The following is a 21749-nucleotide window of genomic DNA, read 5'->3' on the forward strand; positions in this document are numbered from 1 at the left end:
CCAACTTGCATACATTTGTGGGCAAACTGTCTGATATGCCCCCTATGCAACTTATGATCTCCCCCTAGCAACTCTATGCCATACTTTGTGTAACTCCTACTCATCTTGTGTGTATGCAACTACACACATGTGCATATAGAAATTGTTCTTGCAAACTCAAAGCAACTACACCCCTAGCAGAAATCCACACAACTGTTCTAGCAAGATCCAAAGCAACTATTCCTAGCAAAAAAATCCAAACAATTATCCTGGCAAATATAAGCAACTGTATTACCAAAACACAATGCAAATTTGTTTCTAGCAAAATCAAGCAAATGTATTACCAAACCACAATGCAAAATTGTTCTAGCAAAACTAATCAACTCTCCTACAAAACCAAGCAATTGCCCCATCCAATCTAAGACATTATCCTAGCAAATACAAGCAACTGTATTACCAAAACACAATACAAAAAAAATTCTAGAGAAACCAAGCAAATGTATTATCAAACCGCAATGCAAAACTGTTCTAGCAAAACCAAGCAACTCTCCTACATAACTATGCAACTATCATATCCAATCCAAGCAATTACATTACTAAAAAAACTATGGAAAATTTGTCCTAGCAAACCAAGCAACTATCCTAGCATTACTACTTGGATTGTCTACTTTATGCAGAAAAAATGTATGACCAACTTGAATAGCCTTTGTGGACAATTATATCCTACCATCATGGACCTCAGTGACAGAAAAAGGATCAAATCCCAAAAAAATTACAAACTAAGGTCAGTTAGATTCTAAATTTTTTTACAAACTAAAGTCAGATCTAGATCAACTTTCATAAAAAATTCAAAACATGAAATTTAGCCCCCACCCAAGCCTCCGGACATGGAAGCCAGGATAGGATCTATAGGGCAAAACTACTTATGACTACTAAGGGAACTAAAAAATGCATAATTGAACAATTCATAAAATACTATTTTTGTTTTGAAATCATTCATGAAGCACTACTTTTTTTTCATAAAACACTACTTACAATTACCAAGGGAAAAGACATTATAAGTTCAAAAAAAATACTTGAACAATTGTTATGATAATTTTGCAAATGAAAGCACCAGAACCCGAATATCACGTTCACCAGGCGAGCTAACTCACAACTGGAGAAATATCCCGCTGCTGAACAGCTTGCCCTACCACTAACACCCCTTTTTTAGTTGCATGGTTTTTACCTAGACTAGAAGAAACTTAGCACTAAGGCATACAGACATCCTGGAATCAATTACCGTAAACTTTAGGATCTTTCAAACTCTGCAGATACAGGTGGTTAAAATCTGTCAGTTTTTTGGTGACGTTGTGTGCTGCCGATACCGAGTGAGGGCATCATATGCTACCCAACCGTCTGTCATCAACCAAACGACATGGAACTTTAACATGCTAGCATATTCACATTAGAAACGGAACATCACTCCATCATCTACAGAGACGAACGTTAGCTGCTGTCCTGAGCATTTTCTGTCAAACGTCTCCCACAGAAACTATCAGCCAGACAGAGCCTGCGTTTCTGGGGAAAAACATACAGAACCTACATACAGGATACAACAATGCTTTGGCCTGTGTATGTATGTAATCCACGACCAACAAGATCTCAGCTGCTTTGGCTCTCCACTCCTTGACCTCCTCCAACTGATGACAGTACGTCTTCTGAATCCACGACCACCTAATAAATGTCATGTAAACAAAATAAAGTCAGAACCGAACATGGCCAGAACTGGAGGTGCCTTACTCTAGATGCACTAACTTGTTGCAGGTGGTTCATCAGGGCTCCATGCAGCAACTTCTTGAGCCTATCGCACTGATCAGCACTGTGGCCAGCGCTTTGCATCTCTTCAAGCTGACACCAAAACCTCTCGACAGTGGTGTATGGGAACCAGGCGGCAGACATCTTTTTGCGGTGCAGCACGTCCATCGGTCTCTGGAAAAAGAGAGATTCCAAAGGGCATAAATTTCTATATGTATACTCATTAAGTTCTTGCATTTGGATATTTCGGGTCGTCAATCCATTACCGATGATGCAAACGAATCCAGGTACTCCACCAACAAGTTGGCTGCTTCTGCATGCCGGCCATAATTGGTATATAGTCGAAATAATGCAGCTGGATCTGCCTCTTTGCCAGACATTCCCCATGAAATCATCCTGTTTCCACCCTTGGTAGTCTAAAGACACAATGAGCAAAACAAACCGAAGGTCAGCAGTCAAACAATAAAGTCAACCAAACTAGTGGGCTATACAACAGGAAGTCACCTTGAACATCTGAACCAGCCAAAGAGGTAGCTCAATCTCAGGATCAGTGTAAAGAAGTGTTTCAGCAACAATGACAGGCAGCCTCGGATGCAAATCTTTATATTTATCCTGCACAATGAGGACGCAAGTAAAACAACTGTAATACGTGCAGTTCATGGACAAGCTGCATTCATACAAGTTTTTTACTAGCATGAAAGGCTTGGCCAAGTTTCAGGGAGAACATACAGGCAAGTTTCAGCAATACAGCAATAGATTAAGCGGGTGGCAGTTTGTTTTCCCCGAAATCTAAGTTAAATTTCAGTATGGCACGTTTTCCAGTTATGATGGCTGACAGAACAATTAGCAACCAACAATGGTGGTCACAGGGTGGAAACTAGGTCAGGTAGTGGTCTATTGTGTTGATGCAGCAACACAAAAGTTTGTATTTCAGATGGAGTACTTTTCATTTTGCTGCTGTGATCATTGTTACCAGGATACCAGGTTAACCTGGTCGATGAACAGGCCACAGAAAGCAGCCTAGCGGAGGTAGGGTTCTCTGGGACGTTAATTTTATGTTACTTTTAAATGAGGAATGTGACACCAATGAATCCAAGTGGATGGATGACCCAGTTACTGTACTATAGGTACTAAGTGTATTTGGAAAATAAAGCAAAGACGAAACGAAAGGAGAACGTCCTCGCCTTCTAGGAAAAATAATGGGGAAGTAAAAATGAAATAAGATTAAGAAAAAGAGAATAATCTTGCTGCTGGGCTTGCTTGGCCCAATTTCCCTTTCCTCCACGTCGTCGCCGGATAGCAACCACCCCAGTCTGATGTTGCTGTCGTGCCAGTTGAGGCCTGGACGGTCGAGGTCGTGTGACCATTCCAGATATGCAGCTACGGCAATGACTTGCGCAACGGTGACACCTAACAGACTTATATTTCTTCCTCCCAATTATCATGTCCACTCTGACAGGGATACATCATGGCGGAAATCTAGAGTGCCATTGACCGATGCCATGACACAGTAAGCACGGAGCAGGGTCGTGGGTCGCAGCGTCGACTAAAGATGCCGGTGACTTTGGTTATGACTGCTCTCGGTGGTCAACAACAGAATAAAGTTCCATGTAATACTTAGGAGGTTTCCTTAACCTAGGATGGAATGAAGCTCATTTCCTTTGAAAGAATCACATTAGTTGTACAAAATAAAACACAGGCAGAACAAAAATACACATACCAAATATAGTTCAAGAGTTTCCCACTGGCAACTTCCCTGCACTTGATGGGCCACAGCAATAGTCTTGCTATTGCCATCCCATCCATCATCCTCGGAAGAAGGCAGAAGTAGCAGCTGTTGAGTGTCAGGCAGGTTTCTCCTGTAATAAGGGCAAAAGGTATTTTTCTTAGTATACAGCAGTTACTATAATCTAGTCATACATGCCGATTAGATGAAAAGTTGAAAACCAGAAAAAGAAAAAAAGTTAAACGCACCCTGAGTTCCCTACTCTGTTTGGGCAGCATTGCTGTGCAATAGCTGCAAAGAGACGCTCCAGTTCTCTATCATAGAGAAGTACAACAGTCAGATTAGTCCACAGACGTAAAAGTGATGAACAAGAATCTACAAATACAAGGCTACAAGTAAAAGACCAAGGGAAAAGAAGGTTATGTATCAGAGCTCGAATCCACCTTTTCATTCCTGACTCCTTCCAAAATTTCAGCACGATGGTGAATGCCAGGTCATAGAAATTCTCATTTACAAGAATGTCCGTCAAGGCTTCGATAGAATAGCTTTCTGCAGTACCACAAAAATGAATTGGCCACAGCTTCTATACATATTGATCTTCAAAATCGATAAATTTTTGCGTGATTTGTTCAGCACGTACCAGAAAAATTGGATTTAGGATTTACAGTGCTAAGCATATAAAGTGCTTCTGTTAGTGTGTATTCCTTTTCAAGAATTTCAATGTCAACACAAAACTGCAATGTAGAGATTTCTGAATCTGTGCCAAAAGCAGCTGTGTACAGGAAACAAATGTTTAATCAAGCACATTGTTGTTGACAGGTATAAACTAAACAGGAATTGAAAGCTTAACTCAACATACAGTTCTGCATCAAAAGATTACGAGGCTTTTTGCTTGGTGAAATATGATCATCAGCTTCACAAACCGAATCGAGCCAGGCACATGAGGGTTCAACAAGTTGCAACGAGTTGATAGCAGTAGACAAAGCATGCAGCTTCTCTTGTAATACGTGAGTGAGTTGGCGGCTTCCACCTGCATCCCCCTCTCTGCTCAATCTAACAAAATACCTGTACATGTATGCAGCCGCCTTCCTCCAATTGTTCCTATAAGCTTCAAATGAATAAAGGACTTTGTATAGATTTGGTTTAGAAGATAGATCTGAGCGCTCAGCCTGGCAAACAAAATAACAAACAAATGAACGTTTGTGCAAGACAAACATATGTTGTGGTTAAAATGGTAATTATGTGCACCAACCTTCCAGAAGAGCTCTTGCTCCACTTTTTCCACCAAACCAGTGAACGGTATCTCACCATTGCAAATGACCTTATAATTAGACAAATCCAAAATAAGATATGGTTGCACCAAATGTCAGAACAGGATGTGGCACACAGTTCGGTGTACTCAAATGTGCAATATCCAATCTACAAGTCTTATAGCACATATACATGTATGGCTGGTTAACAGCTGTGATGTACATTAATGGGTGTATATGGACATCAGGCAGAAGAACTGGTTAATTTTATTCACCAGGTGCAAGGAAGTATAAAGGTAAACAAACAATGAAACAATGTCAAACCTTAGTCTCGCCAAGTTCACAAAGAACTATGATGAAACGCCTCAAGCAGACATACTTGCTATCATCATCTGGATTTGAGATTATAGCACAATATGCATCTCGAAAGTTTTTCAAATCCAAGCTGTACTTGAATACATTGGCCCATAGTCGTCCTTTAATCATCGCTGTAGTCTCTGGGAGATCCTCGACTTCACTTCCATTGTCCAAGTCAACAATGCTATCAACTTGTTCAAGAGCAGCGAGAGCAAACTGGCATGCTCCCTCCCTCATTGAGTTCTGCTCAAAAATTTGCATTGCCCACTCGTAGTAATGAAGCCTCCATAAAGAAATAGATCTACATTCCCCTGGAAAATCCGATAAAAACTTAGGATATGGTTGAAATGGATTTACACTACACGCAAGGTCAGGAAAATGGAAGTCACCGGAAATTTGAAACCCTGTTTCTGAAGAGAACTTCTTCAGTGCCTTCGGAGCTTCTTGTCCAGATGCAGCTCTGTTATTCTCCCCAAGCACCACATTAACACCATAGAATTAATTAGTCAACGGTGCAATACAGCACAAGATATTAGCAATGTGAAAGAGATAAAATCAGATACATATATAAATTTAAGCATTTTGCTCATGATGATTTTTCGCCTTTTATCCATGGTTTCCTTCTTGAATTTTGGGTTCCCATCCCTCCCCTCAAAAGCCCCCCAAAATATTGCTGCAATTTTTATCACAAGGTGATCCTAGCCATGATATTTGATCTGATAGGAGAAACTAATAGTTTGTGCTGCCTCAGTTCTACATTAATTTACCAGCTCCATATGATAATGCATAGTAACTCACAACCAAGAGCATCACAACTTCACAAGTAATAAAGATTTCCTCATAGTATTGAAAACATATCATCATGAAACATGTGCCTTTTGGAAATCTATTCACGGGTCCACAGAGTAAATGCCCCAAGAAGTAGCATAGGAGAAGGCAGTACCTAAAGAAGCATCTGATAGCTTCCTGAACCTTGGATTCTCTCAAAACAATGTTTGCTTCATCATGTGCAAGCATCAAAAGGCAAAATCCACTGAGATGTAGGCGAGCCAAACATGTCATATCAGTATCCTGATCAGTTTGGGATGCTCTGGCATAGTTCAAGTATGTTTCAAGAATACCCAGAAGATTCTGTTGGAGAGAAAAGGGTAGAAAGATAAATTAGCATGTATTATAAGTAACATCACGACAGATGAAATATATCTAATGGCTTTCAGGACCACAAACGGAAGAAGAAAAAAACCTGAGCAGCTTCATATTGACCATGTCGGATGAAAACTGCTGACAGATTTATTGTGGAGCCCAAGAAGCTGTCTACATGGTCAGCACTATTTCTGCACATAATCGAACTGCTAAACCTCCTGACCAAGTTGATCACCTTGGCTGGACTAGGAAAACAAGGCGACAGATCATCCCCTTCCGCGGATTTAGGAAAATCAAGCAAACAAGCCAATGTAAAATCAGAGGATCCAAGCTTTCTGTGCAAAGACAGCTCATCGGCTATACCTGAAGATAAGCAAAAAACAATAGTTTCTTGACTCGAAGTTATATAAAAAATGTGTCCAACTACACATATTTATAACACATGTATAGACTGCGAATATAAATTGAAGAAGAAAACTGAAACCTACTTGCAGAATGTACAGCGCTCTACTGGCAGAAAATAATTAAGACGTGGCCCCTTTGCAAGCAAAAAGATAGAACAAAATACCTACTTAAATGATTAGACAAAAATCACCTAATACATAGTTTCTTAGCCATCTATCTGCAAGGTTTATGCTCTAAAGCATCTCATCATATTCCAGTTAATATGGAATTATAAATGTTAGGTTGAACCGTTGAAGGTGTATTACAACACAAAATAAGGTTCTGATCGTTAGTTTAGGATTTGCAGGGAATTACATTTTTAATAGTGTACTAGCATTAAAAAGGTAGGATGTGTTAGCAGTAACTATTTCTTTTCTGCATATAGAAATTAGTGATTAACCACAAGCAGAACATTGCACTCCATCCGAATTAAAACATGGCACCCTCGTCCTCAATTTTGATCTACAGTCACACAAACATGGATAACAATTTGATCTTTAGATGGATAAAAGAAACAATTTTCTGATCAATTGCAAAGGCAAGACATAGTAGGCTAATTGGCTTCGCAGTCTGCTAATGCAGAGTCCTCAATAGCAATAAAGGCTAGGGTGTGCATTGTCCCATAGACCACAGCCACTATACCCTGAACCTTACACATATTGCATTTTTTACTTTAGAATATAAAATCCAAATGGCATACCCATAGTCCTTTTATTTGTACTTCTTATGAAGTTATTATTTTGTCATAAAAGAGCAAAATGAAATACTCATGGTTCTGGAAAGGCCCCTGATAAAAAAAAATCAACACGTTAAACATTAAGGGTAAGAACACAACTGCTTCTTTTAGGCAACTCTTACCTAGCTGGAGGGAAGAAAGTTGATAGCTGAAATCCTCGATGGTTGGTGGTGTGGTTGGTGAAATTCCCACAAAATGGAGAACGATCCACTGTCCCAATATGTCTTGAATCATTGGAAACAGCTGCAGTTTTATTCTAGCAACATCGCTTTGCAGCAAGGAGACCTGATTTAAAATTTACCTTATCAAAGGTTGCTTACGTTCTTAATAGCTTGCACTCAGCGAGGAAGCATTGATTTGTGCTTCAACAACACAGAGACCAACAGATCCAAGAAAATAAATGCTCATAGTCTCAGTAACAAAATCTATTCAAGAACAGATGACTTTGGGGACATGGCAAGAGTGTCCAGTAAGCAATTTTAACTGGTACTCTTTTTGTATGAAACTATGAATATGTAAGCAAAACAATTTAAACTCATATATTATGAAAATGTGTTTAATGACAATCAAAGTAACTTTTCTTTCTACTCCCTCCGTTCCATAATACTCCCTCCGTTCCTAAATATAAGACCTTTTAGAGATTACATTATAGACTATATACGGATGTATATAGACATAGTTTAGAGTATAGATTCACTCATTTTGCTCCGTATGTAGTCTATAGTGTAATCTCTAGAAGGTCTTATATTTAGGAACGGAGGGAGTATATGTCTTTTTAGAGATTCCACTAGAGGACTACATACGAATGTATATAGACATACTTTAGAGTGTAGATTCACTCATTTTGCTCTGTATGTAGTCCCTTAGTGAAATCGCTTAAAAGACTTATATTTAGGAACGGAGGAAGTATATTGCTAGTCAAAGTTGGACAAGTTTGAGAGCTTGCTTTGTAAAACATCGTCTACTCTTGAATTGAGGTATTATATATTTCCATACTATATGGCAGTCAATTGAGTACTTAGCGGAGGTTGTTGTTATATGATAGGAAGACCAGTTAGCAGAGGTGGCAAAGTTGTAAGCTGCATATGTACATCAGACAGAAATGTTGACACTCTAAAAGGATAGCATACCTGCCCACCGACACCAACCAAATAACTGAGGAACAGAAATAGATCAAAAGCAGCCTCAAACATGGTTCTTGCAACCTGTGAAGTAGCCTGAACCACCAAGGCAGAGTTTACATTACAAAGTCTTATCAATTCATACTCTTGTATAGTGACCTTCGTATCCAAACACTTCATGAACTTCTCAATCACATCAAATACTGCCGACCAGGACGTGGATCTTGATTGCAACTTATGGAAAGATAGTAGCATCTCAACAGAAAACTTCCTTTGGCTTTTGTGAGCTGTCTGCCTTCTTTCTACATAAGCATCTGTTCCAAGCAACGTAATGAGGGGCGATGAAGATTGAGGACTGAACCCACTCTCTAGAATCTTTAATATCTGAGAAGTAACTTCATCTGGTGATATAACAGAACTGATGAGGGACTCGTAATATATTGCAGCAGAAGATCTCCCAAGCAAATGGTTTATATGGCCCATGCACCTGAGAACTTCAATAAGGGTTTCACCGTCAGTATCATTTGATAAGTTCATCCCGGGGCCAATGAGATTTCCCAAGTCATCAGAGGAACCTGATATGTTAAGATAGTTAGTGTCCCCTTAAATAATGAGTTGAAATTTCGGTAAGAGATGCCAAATGCTAGGGCAGAAACATACCATAAATAAGTTGCTCCACACCCTCCAAACAACGGAAGAGAGAAAATGAACCCTTTCTAATTAAACCAAACACTTCACTGTTCGTATCAAGAAGCAACCCATATGGCCTATTATTCCAGCACCAGTTGTGGAGATACCGTGCAGAAAACTTTTTCCAGTGATAAACAGTAGAACTTGCGACCTGTGAACTTCCCTACATAAAAAAGGTGATTGTGGAAATTCAGCTATACACTACAATCAGAAATTAGGAGGACTAAATGAAAAAATAGAAAAATAGAGTACCTCTTGTTCTATAATGGATAATATTTCTTTCCGTAGCCCACTAGTTGTAAGTGACTGAAACTCAGAATCGGATAGAAACCTTTTGTACTCCAATAAGGTTTCACGGAGAGCAGAACAGTGGTTCACTCCTGGTTGCAGCAGCCTCCGCAGAAACATGGATGAGATAAAACTGAAACTATGCTCCTACAGGTACCAAAGAAAACTACATGGCTAAAGAACACTGAAGAGCTCCACATAGGCATATAGTACAAAAGAGGGAAGGTAAATACAAAAAAGAGCTCTACATAGCCAAAGAATACTCAAGTCTTATGGTAAAGATCAAAATACTCTAGTCATGCAAATATGACATATCAATGTATGACATAATCTGAGAAGAGCCCGTTCTGCCGCAGTCCGAGGGCGGCGCAGGTAGGTGCGCGCGGGCCCCCGACGAACCTCCCTTTTGCAGGCTGGTGACGCGGTATGCAGCTTGTGGCTGGAGACGCCCCAATCCTCCCCGCCGTTTCAAATCCCCACGCCCCCACCACGACCAGCGCCATCCCGCCCGAGACAGCACGTGCCCTCGCACCGAAGGCTGGTTCGCTCGGGGCCACCACGGCTTCGGCTGAGATCACGTTCGCCAGCCTTCTGCCGAATCCCCAGCCAGACTCGCAAAACGCGCCAGTCTCGCCTGCTGCCCGGTCGGGCCAAAGCGGCGCAACACTCCCCGCGGCGCGGGCCCCGCCTGACGTCTCGGATCAGATGCCGCGGGCCAGCGCGGGCAGCGCGTCGCCACGCGCGGGAATCCCCTCACGCAGTCACCGCCGGACAGCGCGGGCTTCGACCCGTCATGCGCGGGAATCCTGGCCATCACCGTCGTTCCGCCAGATTTGGCTCCTGGGCCCCCACCCACATGCCAGCCCACGGGGACGTCCACTGCTGTTCAGACCTCCCCTGGGCCAGCCTCTTCTGGGCAGCCCTCGGCTCGGCCCACCCCTGCAGCGTTTGGCGATGCCTCAGGCCGGCATGGCCCAGCACCGATTACCATCCTGCAACGGCCCGCTCGTCCAGTTCGTGATGGTCCTGCTGTCGTGCCGCGCGCTTCCGCGCCGTGCCGGTTCGCCTCTCCTCCGATCACCTTGCGACGACCTCGCAGTCGGCCAGCCCCGGATCCCCCCTCCTGGACGCTGGGGCAATTCCTATCTGCAGCCACGAAGCAACTCGATGCAGCTCTGCCATCACCAGGAAAGCGCCAGCGACCACCCCTGAACTTCAGCCCACGGCGAGGGCGGTCGGCTTCTGCTCACACAGCGGCGGCAACGCCGCCAAGGGCCGAGAGGCGCGCCCAAGTGCAGATCCTCCGCACCCTCGGCATCGTCGGCATCAACCAGCCCATCTCCGCTGCGGCGATGAAAGCCTACGACGATCTATTTGCCATGCCACTACAGATGTCGGTACTGCAAGCTATCGCGGCCCTCGTCGACAGAGAGATTCCGGCATGCCTGACGGCTGCTCGCAGCGATGCTGCCGCCTGCGCGAGTTAGCGGCGCCGCTCGTCACACGTCGAATCCTTGTTCATGGATCACGGCCTGCAGATTGTAGTTTGGAATGTTAGAGGCCTCAACTCACGTGCTAGGCGTTGTGCGATTCGTTCGCTCCTCTGTACCACCCGCGCATCCATTGTATGCCTGCAAGAAACTAAGATGGCTTTGATCTCGTCCTCTGTTGTGCTGGAAACGTTGGGGTCTGAGTTTGATGGGTCAACCTACCTCCCGGTCGATGGCACGCGTGGCGGCATTCTCCTGGCTTGGAAGACCAGGGCTGCCACGCTCTCTGACCTCCAGTTCACGCAGCACGCGGTGACTGCGAAGGTGCGCGCGCCCAATGGTAACCCCTGGTGGCTTACCACGGTCTACGGGCCGCAAAGCGACCAGGACAAACTCCTATTCCTTCAAGAGCTGCGCAACATTCGCGATACCAACCCCGGTCCATGGATGTTGTGTGGGGACTTCAACTTGATATGTCATGCCTCGGACAAAAGTTCTGGCAACGTGAACCACCGCATGATGGGCAGATTTCGCCGAGTCATCAACGACCTTGCCCTCAAGGAGGTTTACCTCAATGGGCATCGCTTCACGTGGTCCAACGAGCAGTCCCCTCCCACGCTCGTGCGCCTTGACCGGGTGCTTTGCACCGCAGACTGGGAGGACAGCCATGGCGAGTGCCACCTCCGCTGCCTGGCATCCGTTGTCTCCGACCACTGCCCTTTACTTTTGGACTGCTCGCCCATGCCATCAGCCCACAAACGCTTCCACTTCGAGGAGTTTTGGATGCGTCTCGACGGCTTCCACGACACGGTAGCCGCGGCCTGGGGATCGGTGTCTGACCCAGACCCCTTCAGACGGCTGGTCCGGCGCATGCAGGCCACGGGTCGCGCCCTCACGAGCTGGAGCGCCAAGTCCACGGGCAACATCAGGGACAAGCTCGCCATCTCCCGCGAGCTCATCCTGCGCTTCGACCAAGCCATGGAGACCCGCACGCTATCCCCCCCGGAGGACTGGCTGCGCAAGCAGACCAAGCTTTCCTACTTGGGCTTGGCCTCGCTTGAGCGCACGATTGCCCGACAGCGTGCTCGCATCTCCTCCCTCTCGGACGGCGACGCGAACACGAGCTTCTTCCACAGGCAATGCACATATCGTCGTCAGAAGAACAGAGTGCACAGCCTGCTCATTGATGGGCAGATGATCAACGAGCACGACGAGATGGCCCAGGCAGCCTTCGCTCACTTTGATGGGCTGCTCGGCACAGCGGCCGACCGCACCCACACGCTAGACTTCGAGCACCTCATTCAGCCAGTAGACCTCTCTGCCCTAGAGGTGCCGTTCAGCCCCGATGAGATCTGGGAGGCTGTGAGGCGCATGCCGGCGCACAAGGCACCAGGGCCGGACGGCTTCACCGCGGAGTTTCTGCGAGCGTGCTGGAGCACCATTAAGCAGGACGTGTTTGAGGCCTTTGAGCAGCTCTATGCGCTGAGGGGGCGTGGTTTCCACAAGCTTAACCAAGCACTGCTCACCTTGCTGCCAAAGCGCGCCGATGCTCACAAGCTTGGTGACTACCGGCCGATCTGCCTGATACATATTGTGGCCAAGCTCTTTGCGAAGGTCCTCTCCTTGCGCTTGGCACCGATGCTCGACGGCCTGGTGAGCCGCTATCAGAACGCTTTCATTGCCGGACGTACTCTCCACGACAACTTCATCCTAGTCCGGCAATCCCTCAAGCTCCTGCACCAACTGAGCGAGCCAAGGATCATGCTCAAGCTCGACCTAACCCGGGCCTTCGACTCCATATCATGGCCCTTCCTCTTCGAAGCCTTGCGCCAATATGGCTTCGGAGCGAGGTTCCGGGAGTGGCTGGCCATCCTCCTCTCCTCGGCCAGCACCCGCGTCTTGCTCAATGGCGTGCCGGGACCCCCGATCTGGCATCGCCGCGGGCTGAGACAGGGCGACTCGACATCCCCGCAGCTCTTTGTCCTGGCCGTCGACATGCTCAGTTGCATGTGCCGCCTCATGCAACGGGCGCTCCAGACCGGCATTCTCCGGAGACTACACCCCCGACGCAACATCCCGGCTATCTCACTTTACGCCGATGATGTGATGCTGTTCTGCCACGCCTCGACCGACGAGGTCCTTGCCGTGAAGGGCATCCTAGGGGTTTTTGGCTCCGCCTCCGGCCTGCACGTGAACTACGGCAAGAGCTCTGCCACTGCGCTTCATGGAGATGAGTCGACCGCCGAATCACTAGCGATTCTTGGCTGCCAGACGGCGGCTCTGCCCATCACGTACCTGGGTATCCCCCTCTCCACCCGCCGCCCCTCCGCGGCTCAGATGCAACCTCTAGTTGACAAGGTGGTCGGCCGCCTCCCTTCGTGGAAGGCATGGCTCATGAACAAGGCCGGGCGGCTGGCGCTCGTCAAGTCCGTGCTTAGCGCCATCCCCATCCACCAAATGTTGGCCCTAGCGCCCCTGAAGAAAACCCTGAAGCAGCTTGAGAAGATTCAGCGCGGGTTCTTATGGGCAGGACGCGAGGCCGCCCACGGTGGGCACTGTCACGTGAACTGGCGCCGGGTATGCCGACCGCTTGAGTACGGCGGCCTGGGTGTCCGCGACCTTGAGCGCACAGGGCTCGCCCTTAGGCTCCGCTGGCTATGGCTCTCGCGGACGGACTCTAGCCGCGCATGGTATGATCTGGGCCTGCAGTTCACCCCCGAGGAGCAAGGCCTCTTCTATGCCTCCACCACCATGCAGATTGGAGACGGTTCGACAGCGCTTTTCTGGGAGGACCGATGGCTCCTCGGCCTCTCCATCCGCGAGCACGCGCCCTCGCTGTACTCTTGCATTCCCAAGCATCGCAGAAAGTCCCGGACGGTGGCCCAGGGCATCGCCGGCAACGCTTGGGCGAGAGACATTCACGGCACTCTTGGCCTTCAGGAGATTGGGCAGTATCTCCAGATTTGGCAGCTGGTGTCCAGCATCACCCTTTCCTCAGAGCCGGACGCGCTCTCCTGGAAATGGACAGCCAGCGGCAGCTACTCAGCCAGTTCCTGCTATCTAGCCACCTTTCACGGGTCCATCACTTGCCGGTCCTGGAAGCTGATCTGGAAGGGCTGGGCCCCTGCAAAGGTCAAGTTCTTCCACTGGCTCGCTAATCAGGACCGCTGTTGGACTGCCGAGCGCCTTGCTCGCCATGGCCTAACGCATCACCCTCGATGCCTGCTCTGCAACCAAGAACCGGAAACGATGCAGCATCTGCTGCTCTCTTGCCCATTCGCGAAGCAGACTTGGCACGGGACCATGTCTTGGCTGCGACTCCCGGCACCGGTGCCCGACCAGGACGCCACGCTTCAGGACTGGTGGATGCGCGCTCGCGACGCCACACCTCACCCGCTCCGCAAAGCGCTGGCCTCGACTGCGCTCCTCGTGCCTTGGATGATCTGGAAACATAGGAACGCGTGTGTATTTGATCATGTAGCCCCATCGCTAGTTGAGCTCGCTGATGCGATCAAGGACGAGTCCAGGAATTGGGCGAAGGCAGGGGCCAAAGGGCTTAGGGTCACCCTGCCACCCACCTGGGACGTGCATTGATCCAGCTGTAACACCTCTGTACTAGCCTCTTAGGAGGTTATTCCTCCCTCTTTTCAATACAATGAAACGCAAAGTCTTTTGCGTTTTCTCGAAAAAAAAAATCTGAGAAGACAAATTCAAACCTTGCTAAAAAATGACGAATTGCCACATCGGTTCAACTTGTCATGGTTGATAATAAATAGATTTTTTAGCCATTGCCAAAATACAGAAACTGTAACAGTTTGAGTGCATAACTAAAAGGTAAGGAAATACACAAATTGCCTATAAATCTGTGACTCCAAAGAAAAGGTTTAATAGTTGAGCCTGGTTGTGATGTTTAGGAATCTCTAGAGTTGATATGACCTAAATAAAGTTTCAGTACTTGGGAGTAACTAGAGATCTCAAGAATCTCTGAAGTTACTACTACATCTGGCTCAAAATATAAGATGCTTTCGTAGACTAAACTAGCCTACAAAAATGTCTTACATTTTGAGACGGAGGTAGTACAAATTAACATGCACTGGGAATTAAAGCAATTTAATAGAGTACAGCACAAGAAAACCTAACAAAATAATGCAAAAAAAAAAAAAACTCAAAGTTCAAACTGAATAAGCCAATACAATAATTGCTAAGTCTAACAAAGATCTGTATCAGCACATGCCAGATTATATTAGAACTATGAATAAACTTAAGGGAATTACATTTACCTTCATAGATGAGAATACTGAATCAGCAGTCCAAACCAAATCATCCAATGCACTCTCAGAACTTTGGAACATTTGCTCACTGATAGTGTCTTCTTGTAGCACATATGAACACATTTCCTCGCTGATCAATGCCATTTGAAGAAGCAATTCTTTAGCTCATGAGATAACAGGCAGAACAATCACCAGTTGAAGGATTAAAAAGGGTCAGTATGACAGCAGACTTACCTATCAGAGTTATACTGCACTATTTCATAGAGCATTGGTCCAACTTCTTTAAGTATCCAAAGTTTTTCTGTGCTTATTTTCAAATCAACGATCTTTCCCTGAGTATCCATCAACAGGTGAGAAATATTAGCTCCTCCGAGCTTCTAACATAATCGCTGAACTGCGATAAGTTGCTACAAGCCATTCTACACTAGTTGGTTGCTAAACTCGTAAAGCATATTTCAATAGTATAAGGAACCATAATGCAAGAAAATTGTCTTTGAGGAAACATATACATTTTAAACTCCACAGTACCAGGATTGGCAAGTCCTGAGCAGAATCTCCTGCTGATCTTAAATAGAACTCAAATTTACTGATGCCAATGCCAATATTAAATACAAAACAGGAACTATGGACACACGGATGTCATTCCTAGACAGGTACAAGCTACTAAATGCTGGTTTGTCTCCTACTTCTCTTTTATTTTTCTGTTGGAGGGTGTGCATATTAAGCAGATTTAATTGACAGCAGAGGTTATTTAGTAATGAGCGAGGAGATTCCTCTATAGACCATATGGATGGTAAATAATTACACATGGATGGTGCACACTGCACAGCATGAAACAGAAGCTGTCCAGTTTTAGTGCTGTCAAAGTCCTAATGCAATTTCCTCGTATATTTTAGAAGGTGGGAACCGAGAAGAGCAAATAATCTGAAGGAATATCACGATGAGTGATGCTTTTGATTACCTCTAGCAAAGGTACAGCAGAAACCGAAGGTTCAGGAGACAACAAGAATCTTTCGCCAGCACCAAAACTGAAGGCATATACACCAATATGATCACAAGCTGTAACCTTCACAATTTCAAAATGCAGACAGTCAGCTACTTCCAGTAACACTGATGAGAGAAAACAATAGTTTCCATTGCATTATGTCATTTGGTCACAACCCACAATCGGCAAAAAGAGAATCAGAGTGACTAACATAAGCATGGAAAAATAGCAAAAATCAAACGTTCAAACTGAAGATCATGGCCCCAGATTCCTTTAAGGTGTCGCATCTAGCCATAGAATGCTGGCATGACGAGGTGTATCTATTATCAGATATCTACTGCCAGAGGTGCGACAGTTTACCAAAAGGGAAAAAAAAGAATTTCATGGAAACAAAGAAAAATGTTAGCATGCTACTATGCTAGACATCGAGGTGTAATAATCCATAACCAATAAACTGCGAGCAAACCATGTTTAACTACAGGAATCATATTCCCCCACCAGTTACTGCCTTTCAGCATTTAGAACTCCACCTCACGCAGCAAAATTTAAGCAAAAATCACCATCAACATATCCCTCCATGACCTCGATAAATCTTAAAATCCTAGTTGCTGATTTACTCCAACTACAAGTACCAGTGAGCGACTCATGAAGCACGATGCCTTAGTTGGGAGGTATATGGGCGCACAGTGAGCATACCAGATAGACCAACTTCAACTCACATTGTGCCTAGAACACTATATTGACATTTTAAACAAGTTTGGTTCTATAACCTAGTGTTCTTTCATTTTTATTTATCAAATGGGAAGTACAGCAACAGAACTTGTGCATTGTAAACAAGCAAGTAAATGCAGCCAAGACATCAATATGTGTGCATACCACAGTCCCTTGGTGCAGAACAGCCAAGGATATCAGCTCTTGCTCATCATCAGCCTCGCCAACCCATAGCCTAAAGGGTTGCCCTGAAGATAAAGAAAAAGATTCAATTGAAAGGCACTACTCAACAACAAAAGATCAGATATCCATGCAAGCAAAGTTTAAAATATGTCCTACTTGTTTGAACACAATTATGTCAAAATAAATAAAACAGATAATTGCAGAAGCAGCTGCTATAATGTGAGGCAGTAAAAAAGCACACCGACATTGATTCCTAAAAACTATTGCAGACAAACAAGCCCCACATTATAGCTACTGAATTATCCCTTTTTCCCTCATAGTACTTATTTTCCTCTGTCGTGTAGATATGGCATGCAGTTCACTAAAATAAAAATGAAGACTATGCTAGCATCACCAGTGATTACCATACTTGACCAACTACTGGGATATACTCCCTCTGTAAAGTAATACAAGACTTTTTAGATCCCTACTTTAGTACAACAGCTGGAGACAACCAACCATTTGTTCCCAAATCCCAAGGAATAGACATGTGTATGCCAGGGCAGCAGCTTGTAGATCAGATGCGACTTAAGAAGAGTGACTTCAATACTATAGCAGCAACGACTACAGAGTCTAGGTTGTGGCTTACATATGCATTACGGTAGCATTCAATGAAACATATATAATGCAAATGAACACTAAGAACAAAATCTTTCAAGAAACCATAATACCATAAATGACACCTCAGCAGAAGAAATTTGATATTTCATGCAACAAATAAAGTCGGCACAGATATTACCTTCAAAATCATCCAATTGAACATTATAATTAACAAGTTTCGTGTGACTAGAAATATCCCAGACACGCAAACTTCCATCCAAATGAAGAACAAATAACAGCTCCCTTTCATTTACAGTAGCTGTGTCAATATCTTGTACAGGCCCCAGAGCCTTTGTTCTGTTGAAGAAAATACGCATATATTACACAAACTGATAAGCAAAAGAAAGTGTAACATGATCTGTTGACTGGACAAGTTCTAACAATGCACAGCATGAAGTATCAACAGTCAAAAGCACCAATCTTCTGCTAGGGCTACTACGGTATGACTTCTAAAAAAACTATTTAGCTCTGGCCGAAGCCGATGGAACAACAAATGAAGATGACACATTTTCCAGCAGCAATTTGGGTGGAGCTCAGTTGCAGACTTTTGTTCTCACTGTTTGGTGGAGAAATAAGCAAGTACCTCGACATGAGAGTCCACAAACGCCCGATTCCAGCATCATCACGGAGCTCATTAGAGAAACCTGAAACGGAAGGCAACATACCAGTCAGAAAACCTTGGTAAGGGCAATAGAAGGTATAATTGTCGTCTATAAGTCAATAAATATAATCATACAGCTATTTTTGAATTGAAATCAGAAAACTTGCCTGGTGAACTAGGAGCTAGTTTGCCAAGACTGTAACAGCAGATTGACCCATCTTGCCGCCCAATTACTAGACATCCTGGCTTCGCTTTAACAGCTGTAACCTTAGCGCTCTGTGTGTGGGTTTGAAGATTAAATCCAACTATATCATTTTGAGATAGTATTGATCCAGATACATAGGAGAATGGGCTGCGCAAGTTGCACATAAGAGCAACTCCAGAAATAGTGAGCACATATAGCAGATATACAGACTCGCTTCGTCTGGCACCCTGCATTACCATGGAAGAGATTGAGTTTATTGTGTATTAATATTCCAGATTGTCATAAGGTATCATAAAACTAACCTCACTTTCACACATGAAAGCGAATGGACATAGCGCCTCCTGGAATACCAAACGCAGTCCAGAGCTTGGGAACTCCTTCAAAGCACAGAGTTCAATGACCTCTAGCACATTTTGGTTTTCTTCGTGAATCCTCCTGTAAATACAGAAGCCATCTTCTTTAGAGAAATGAAATCCACCAGTGAAGTTGTCATGTTAGCATAGCATTTTTCTAGTCTATTTAAAAAATCATAATGCTGGATATTAGCTAGTTTATTTATGTTAAAAAAATACGTCATCAGGAAGCCAAAATAACATTGTGGCTGGGGGCCCTCAAAAATTCTTCAAGGGGTACAGTCCAACACAATCTATCAGTAGCAGGATGCTAGTACCGGAAATGTAGGAAACCAATTTATCTTCAATTGCTTTGTCAGATTGTACATATAAATCACTCTGGTTAGGGTATCAGACTATCAGGACATGACCTTTTCTTATATTAAACATTTCTGCACTAATTTTGTATTTTTATGGTCTATCAGAGCGACAGTGTCACCATGTCATCGCCATGCTGATTTCATGTGCATTTCCAATACAGTGTGTCGGGCTAGACCTCCAGTAGACCACTACGATATTGATGGTACAAAGCTCTAAAACTAAATTGACACAAACAAATGCAATGGCAATTTCGTAAACAAGTCTGCGTCTTCGGTGGAGCTGCCACGAACCTAGGGTTTCTCTACGCGTGGCAACAACCACACAGACATGGACGTGCAATGCAGTTCTCAGTTATAACAAAACCTACGAGCTAAACGCAATCCCTCTTAGCTAAAAGCTTCACGACGCCCGGGTAGCACAACCGAACCGCCCAGTCAAACAGAACAAAAAAAAATGGGGGAGAAAAGCCGCACGAGGCGGCGGGGCGAAAGTGGTAGCACGCACCAGGCGAGGTAGCGTTGGGAGTCGCGGCCGGAGGACACGACGTGACACCCCGAGGCGGCGCGCGGGGGCACGGAGACGAATGGGTCGGCGGGGCTCGCCGGCGCTAGGGAGGGGACGGTGAGGTCGATCCATCGCAGCTTGTCCGAGCTCGTGATAGGGACCTCGGTGCCCGCTATCCTGCAGGAGGTAGAGGTCGCGGCGGCCATTGCAGCCTCGCCGTCGGCGGCGGCGGCGGCGGCGGCGGCGGCGGCCAGGAGGGTTTTGGTCGGGGAGTGTGGGTTTTGAGCGGCGACGATGTGGGGAAAAGCTCGGAGAAATTTGAGAGCCTGCGAGTTGGGGCCTTGAGGTTGGTGATGATGGCAAGTTGGGCTTTCGGCTTTGCAGTCCCTTTAGTCTTTCAGCCATTCCGGCCCGTTTGTGTATGTTTATTTGGTTAGTTTTCAAAGGGATTTATCGAAATCACTAGTTAGGAAGTACAACTCGCAACGATTACGCGGGGTATTCTCTGCGTACGATAAGTGTCATGTTTTGAATGCATTGGAGACCTTTCAACAGCGCTTCACGGGTGACACTTGTCGCGCAGGAAAGAGTCCCGTTATTTTCGGTTTTCGTTTTCTCTTTTCTGGTTTTTCCTTTTAGCAATTAAGCCCCTGGACAATTTAGGTTTTCTAGTAATCCTCCGATTTAATTGTTTAGATTTGCTTCGTCCCGTCTCGCGGCCGTCGTTCACTGTCGTCGTCTGTCCCGCTGTGGTCGTCCTGCCGCCGTCCGTCCCGGTGTGGTCGTCCTGCCGTTGTGCGTCCCGTTGTGGTCGTCATGTCATCGTCCTTCCCGGTGTCGTTGACCTTCCCTCGTGGCTGCATCGTCGTCGCGTCGTTGTGGTTGTCCCTGGGAAATCGTCATGTTGTTTCCTATTTTTCTGTTTTCGTTTTGTTTTCCATAATATTTCCGGAAAATTGAAAATTCAGGGGAAATTAGGGGTGGGGGCTTTCAACAAGATCAAATGTCAACTTTCAACTCTGATGTGGAATCAGTTCTTATTGACCATCGTTCTTTTGCAGGTAATGGCTTGCCCCTTTTGCCGAGCTCCACGTGGTCGTTGTTCTTCATTTGATTCTTGTGTGTCTGTGTTCATCGTGGTGTTGGATCGTAGTTGTTCAAGGCGTGTTGTAAGAATCTTTTTCTTGTTTATCTGATTGTGGCATATTATTGATGCTGTTTTGGTTGGAATGTATTCCAATGCCTTTATTTATATGATTATGGTGTTTGCTTCTATTCTTTTTGTAGTATGTCCCATGTAGTGTTAGATTACATCTTTCTCGGTACATTGAGGAGTGCACAGCTTTAGCTATTCGGAGGGGTGACAAAGATATTTATCTTGCTCTTTAGAGCAATGAGGGTTACTTATATGGTGTTCTATTTACACATGGTCGTATGAGCAGCAAATTCCATGGCCCTTGCTGGGAGGAACTTGTGAAAGATTATGGTCTTTGTCATCGTGACATGATGACTGCTAGGCTAGAGCACTATGGAACTATGATTGGTGTTGATTTTCATCGAGATGGTGTTATGTTGTTTCCTTTACCCTGTGTTGGTAAGGTTTGTTTTTTGAGTGGCTTTAAATTTTGTTTCACCTTATATGTTTTGATCTTCTGCTGAACTTGTGAAATTGTTTTTTTGAAGCTCTTGAGGATCTGAGTGAATCTGAGAGGAAACTTGTTGACAGTTGTTTTTATAGTCGTGGTGTCAGTCTTAATTATCAGCAAATGTTTTTCATGCCGCGGCAGCTCTTTGATGACAACTACATATTATGTTCTTCTTTTGTTCATAGGATTACTTCCATGAATGTCAGTGGTCAACATATGGTGAGCTTTGTTTTTGGTTACTGTTTATTTATTTGTTATTTATGTATGTAG

General features: G+C 45.0%; 1 protein-coding gene across 1 annotated transcript; it reads right to left on the minus strand.

The window, feature by feature from the left end:
* Positions 1 to 1399: 1399 nt before the first annotated feature.
* Positions 1400 to 20211, minus strand: LOC123406319 (nuclear pore complex protein NUP160). The gene is made up of 27 exons (XM_045099812.1): positions 19834 to 20211; positions 18919 to 19051; positions 18579 to 18843; positions 18394 to 18454; positions 17950 to 18107; positions 17154 to 17236; positions 16254 to 16358; positions 15527 to 15624; positions 15302 to 15422; positions 9496 to 9678; positions 9214 to 9406; positions 8563 to 9128; positions 7555 to 7717; positions 6353 to 6615; positions 6053 to 6240; positions 5499 to 5569; positions 5077 to 5420; positions 4755 to 4823; positions 4362 to 4671; positions 4143 to 4274; positions 3946 to 4051; positions 3751 to 3816; positions 3497 to 3635; positions 2281 to 2388; positions 2043 to 2192; positions 1777 to 1950; positions 1400 to 1695 (listed from the first exon to the last, which is right to left on the minus strand). Exons 1-27 carry the CDS (start codon positions 20037 to 20039, stop codon positions 1624 to 1626), a joined length of 4527 nt encoding a protein of 1508 aa, XP_044955747.1. The 5' UTR covers positions 20040 to 20211; the 3' UTR covers positions 1400 to 1623.
* Positions 20212 to 21749: the final 1538 nt, after the last annotated feature.

Source organism: Hordeum vulgare, chromosome 6H, assembly GCF_904849725.1.
Source record: "Hordeum vulgare subsp. vulgare chromosome 6H, MorexV3_pseudomolecules_assembly, whole genome shotgun sequence".
Classification (NCBI taxonomy): Eukaryota; Viridiplantae; Streptophyta; class Magnoliopsida; order Poales; family Poaceae; genus Hordeum; species Hordeum vulgare.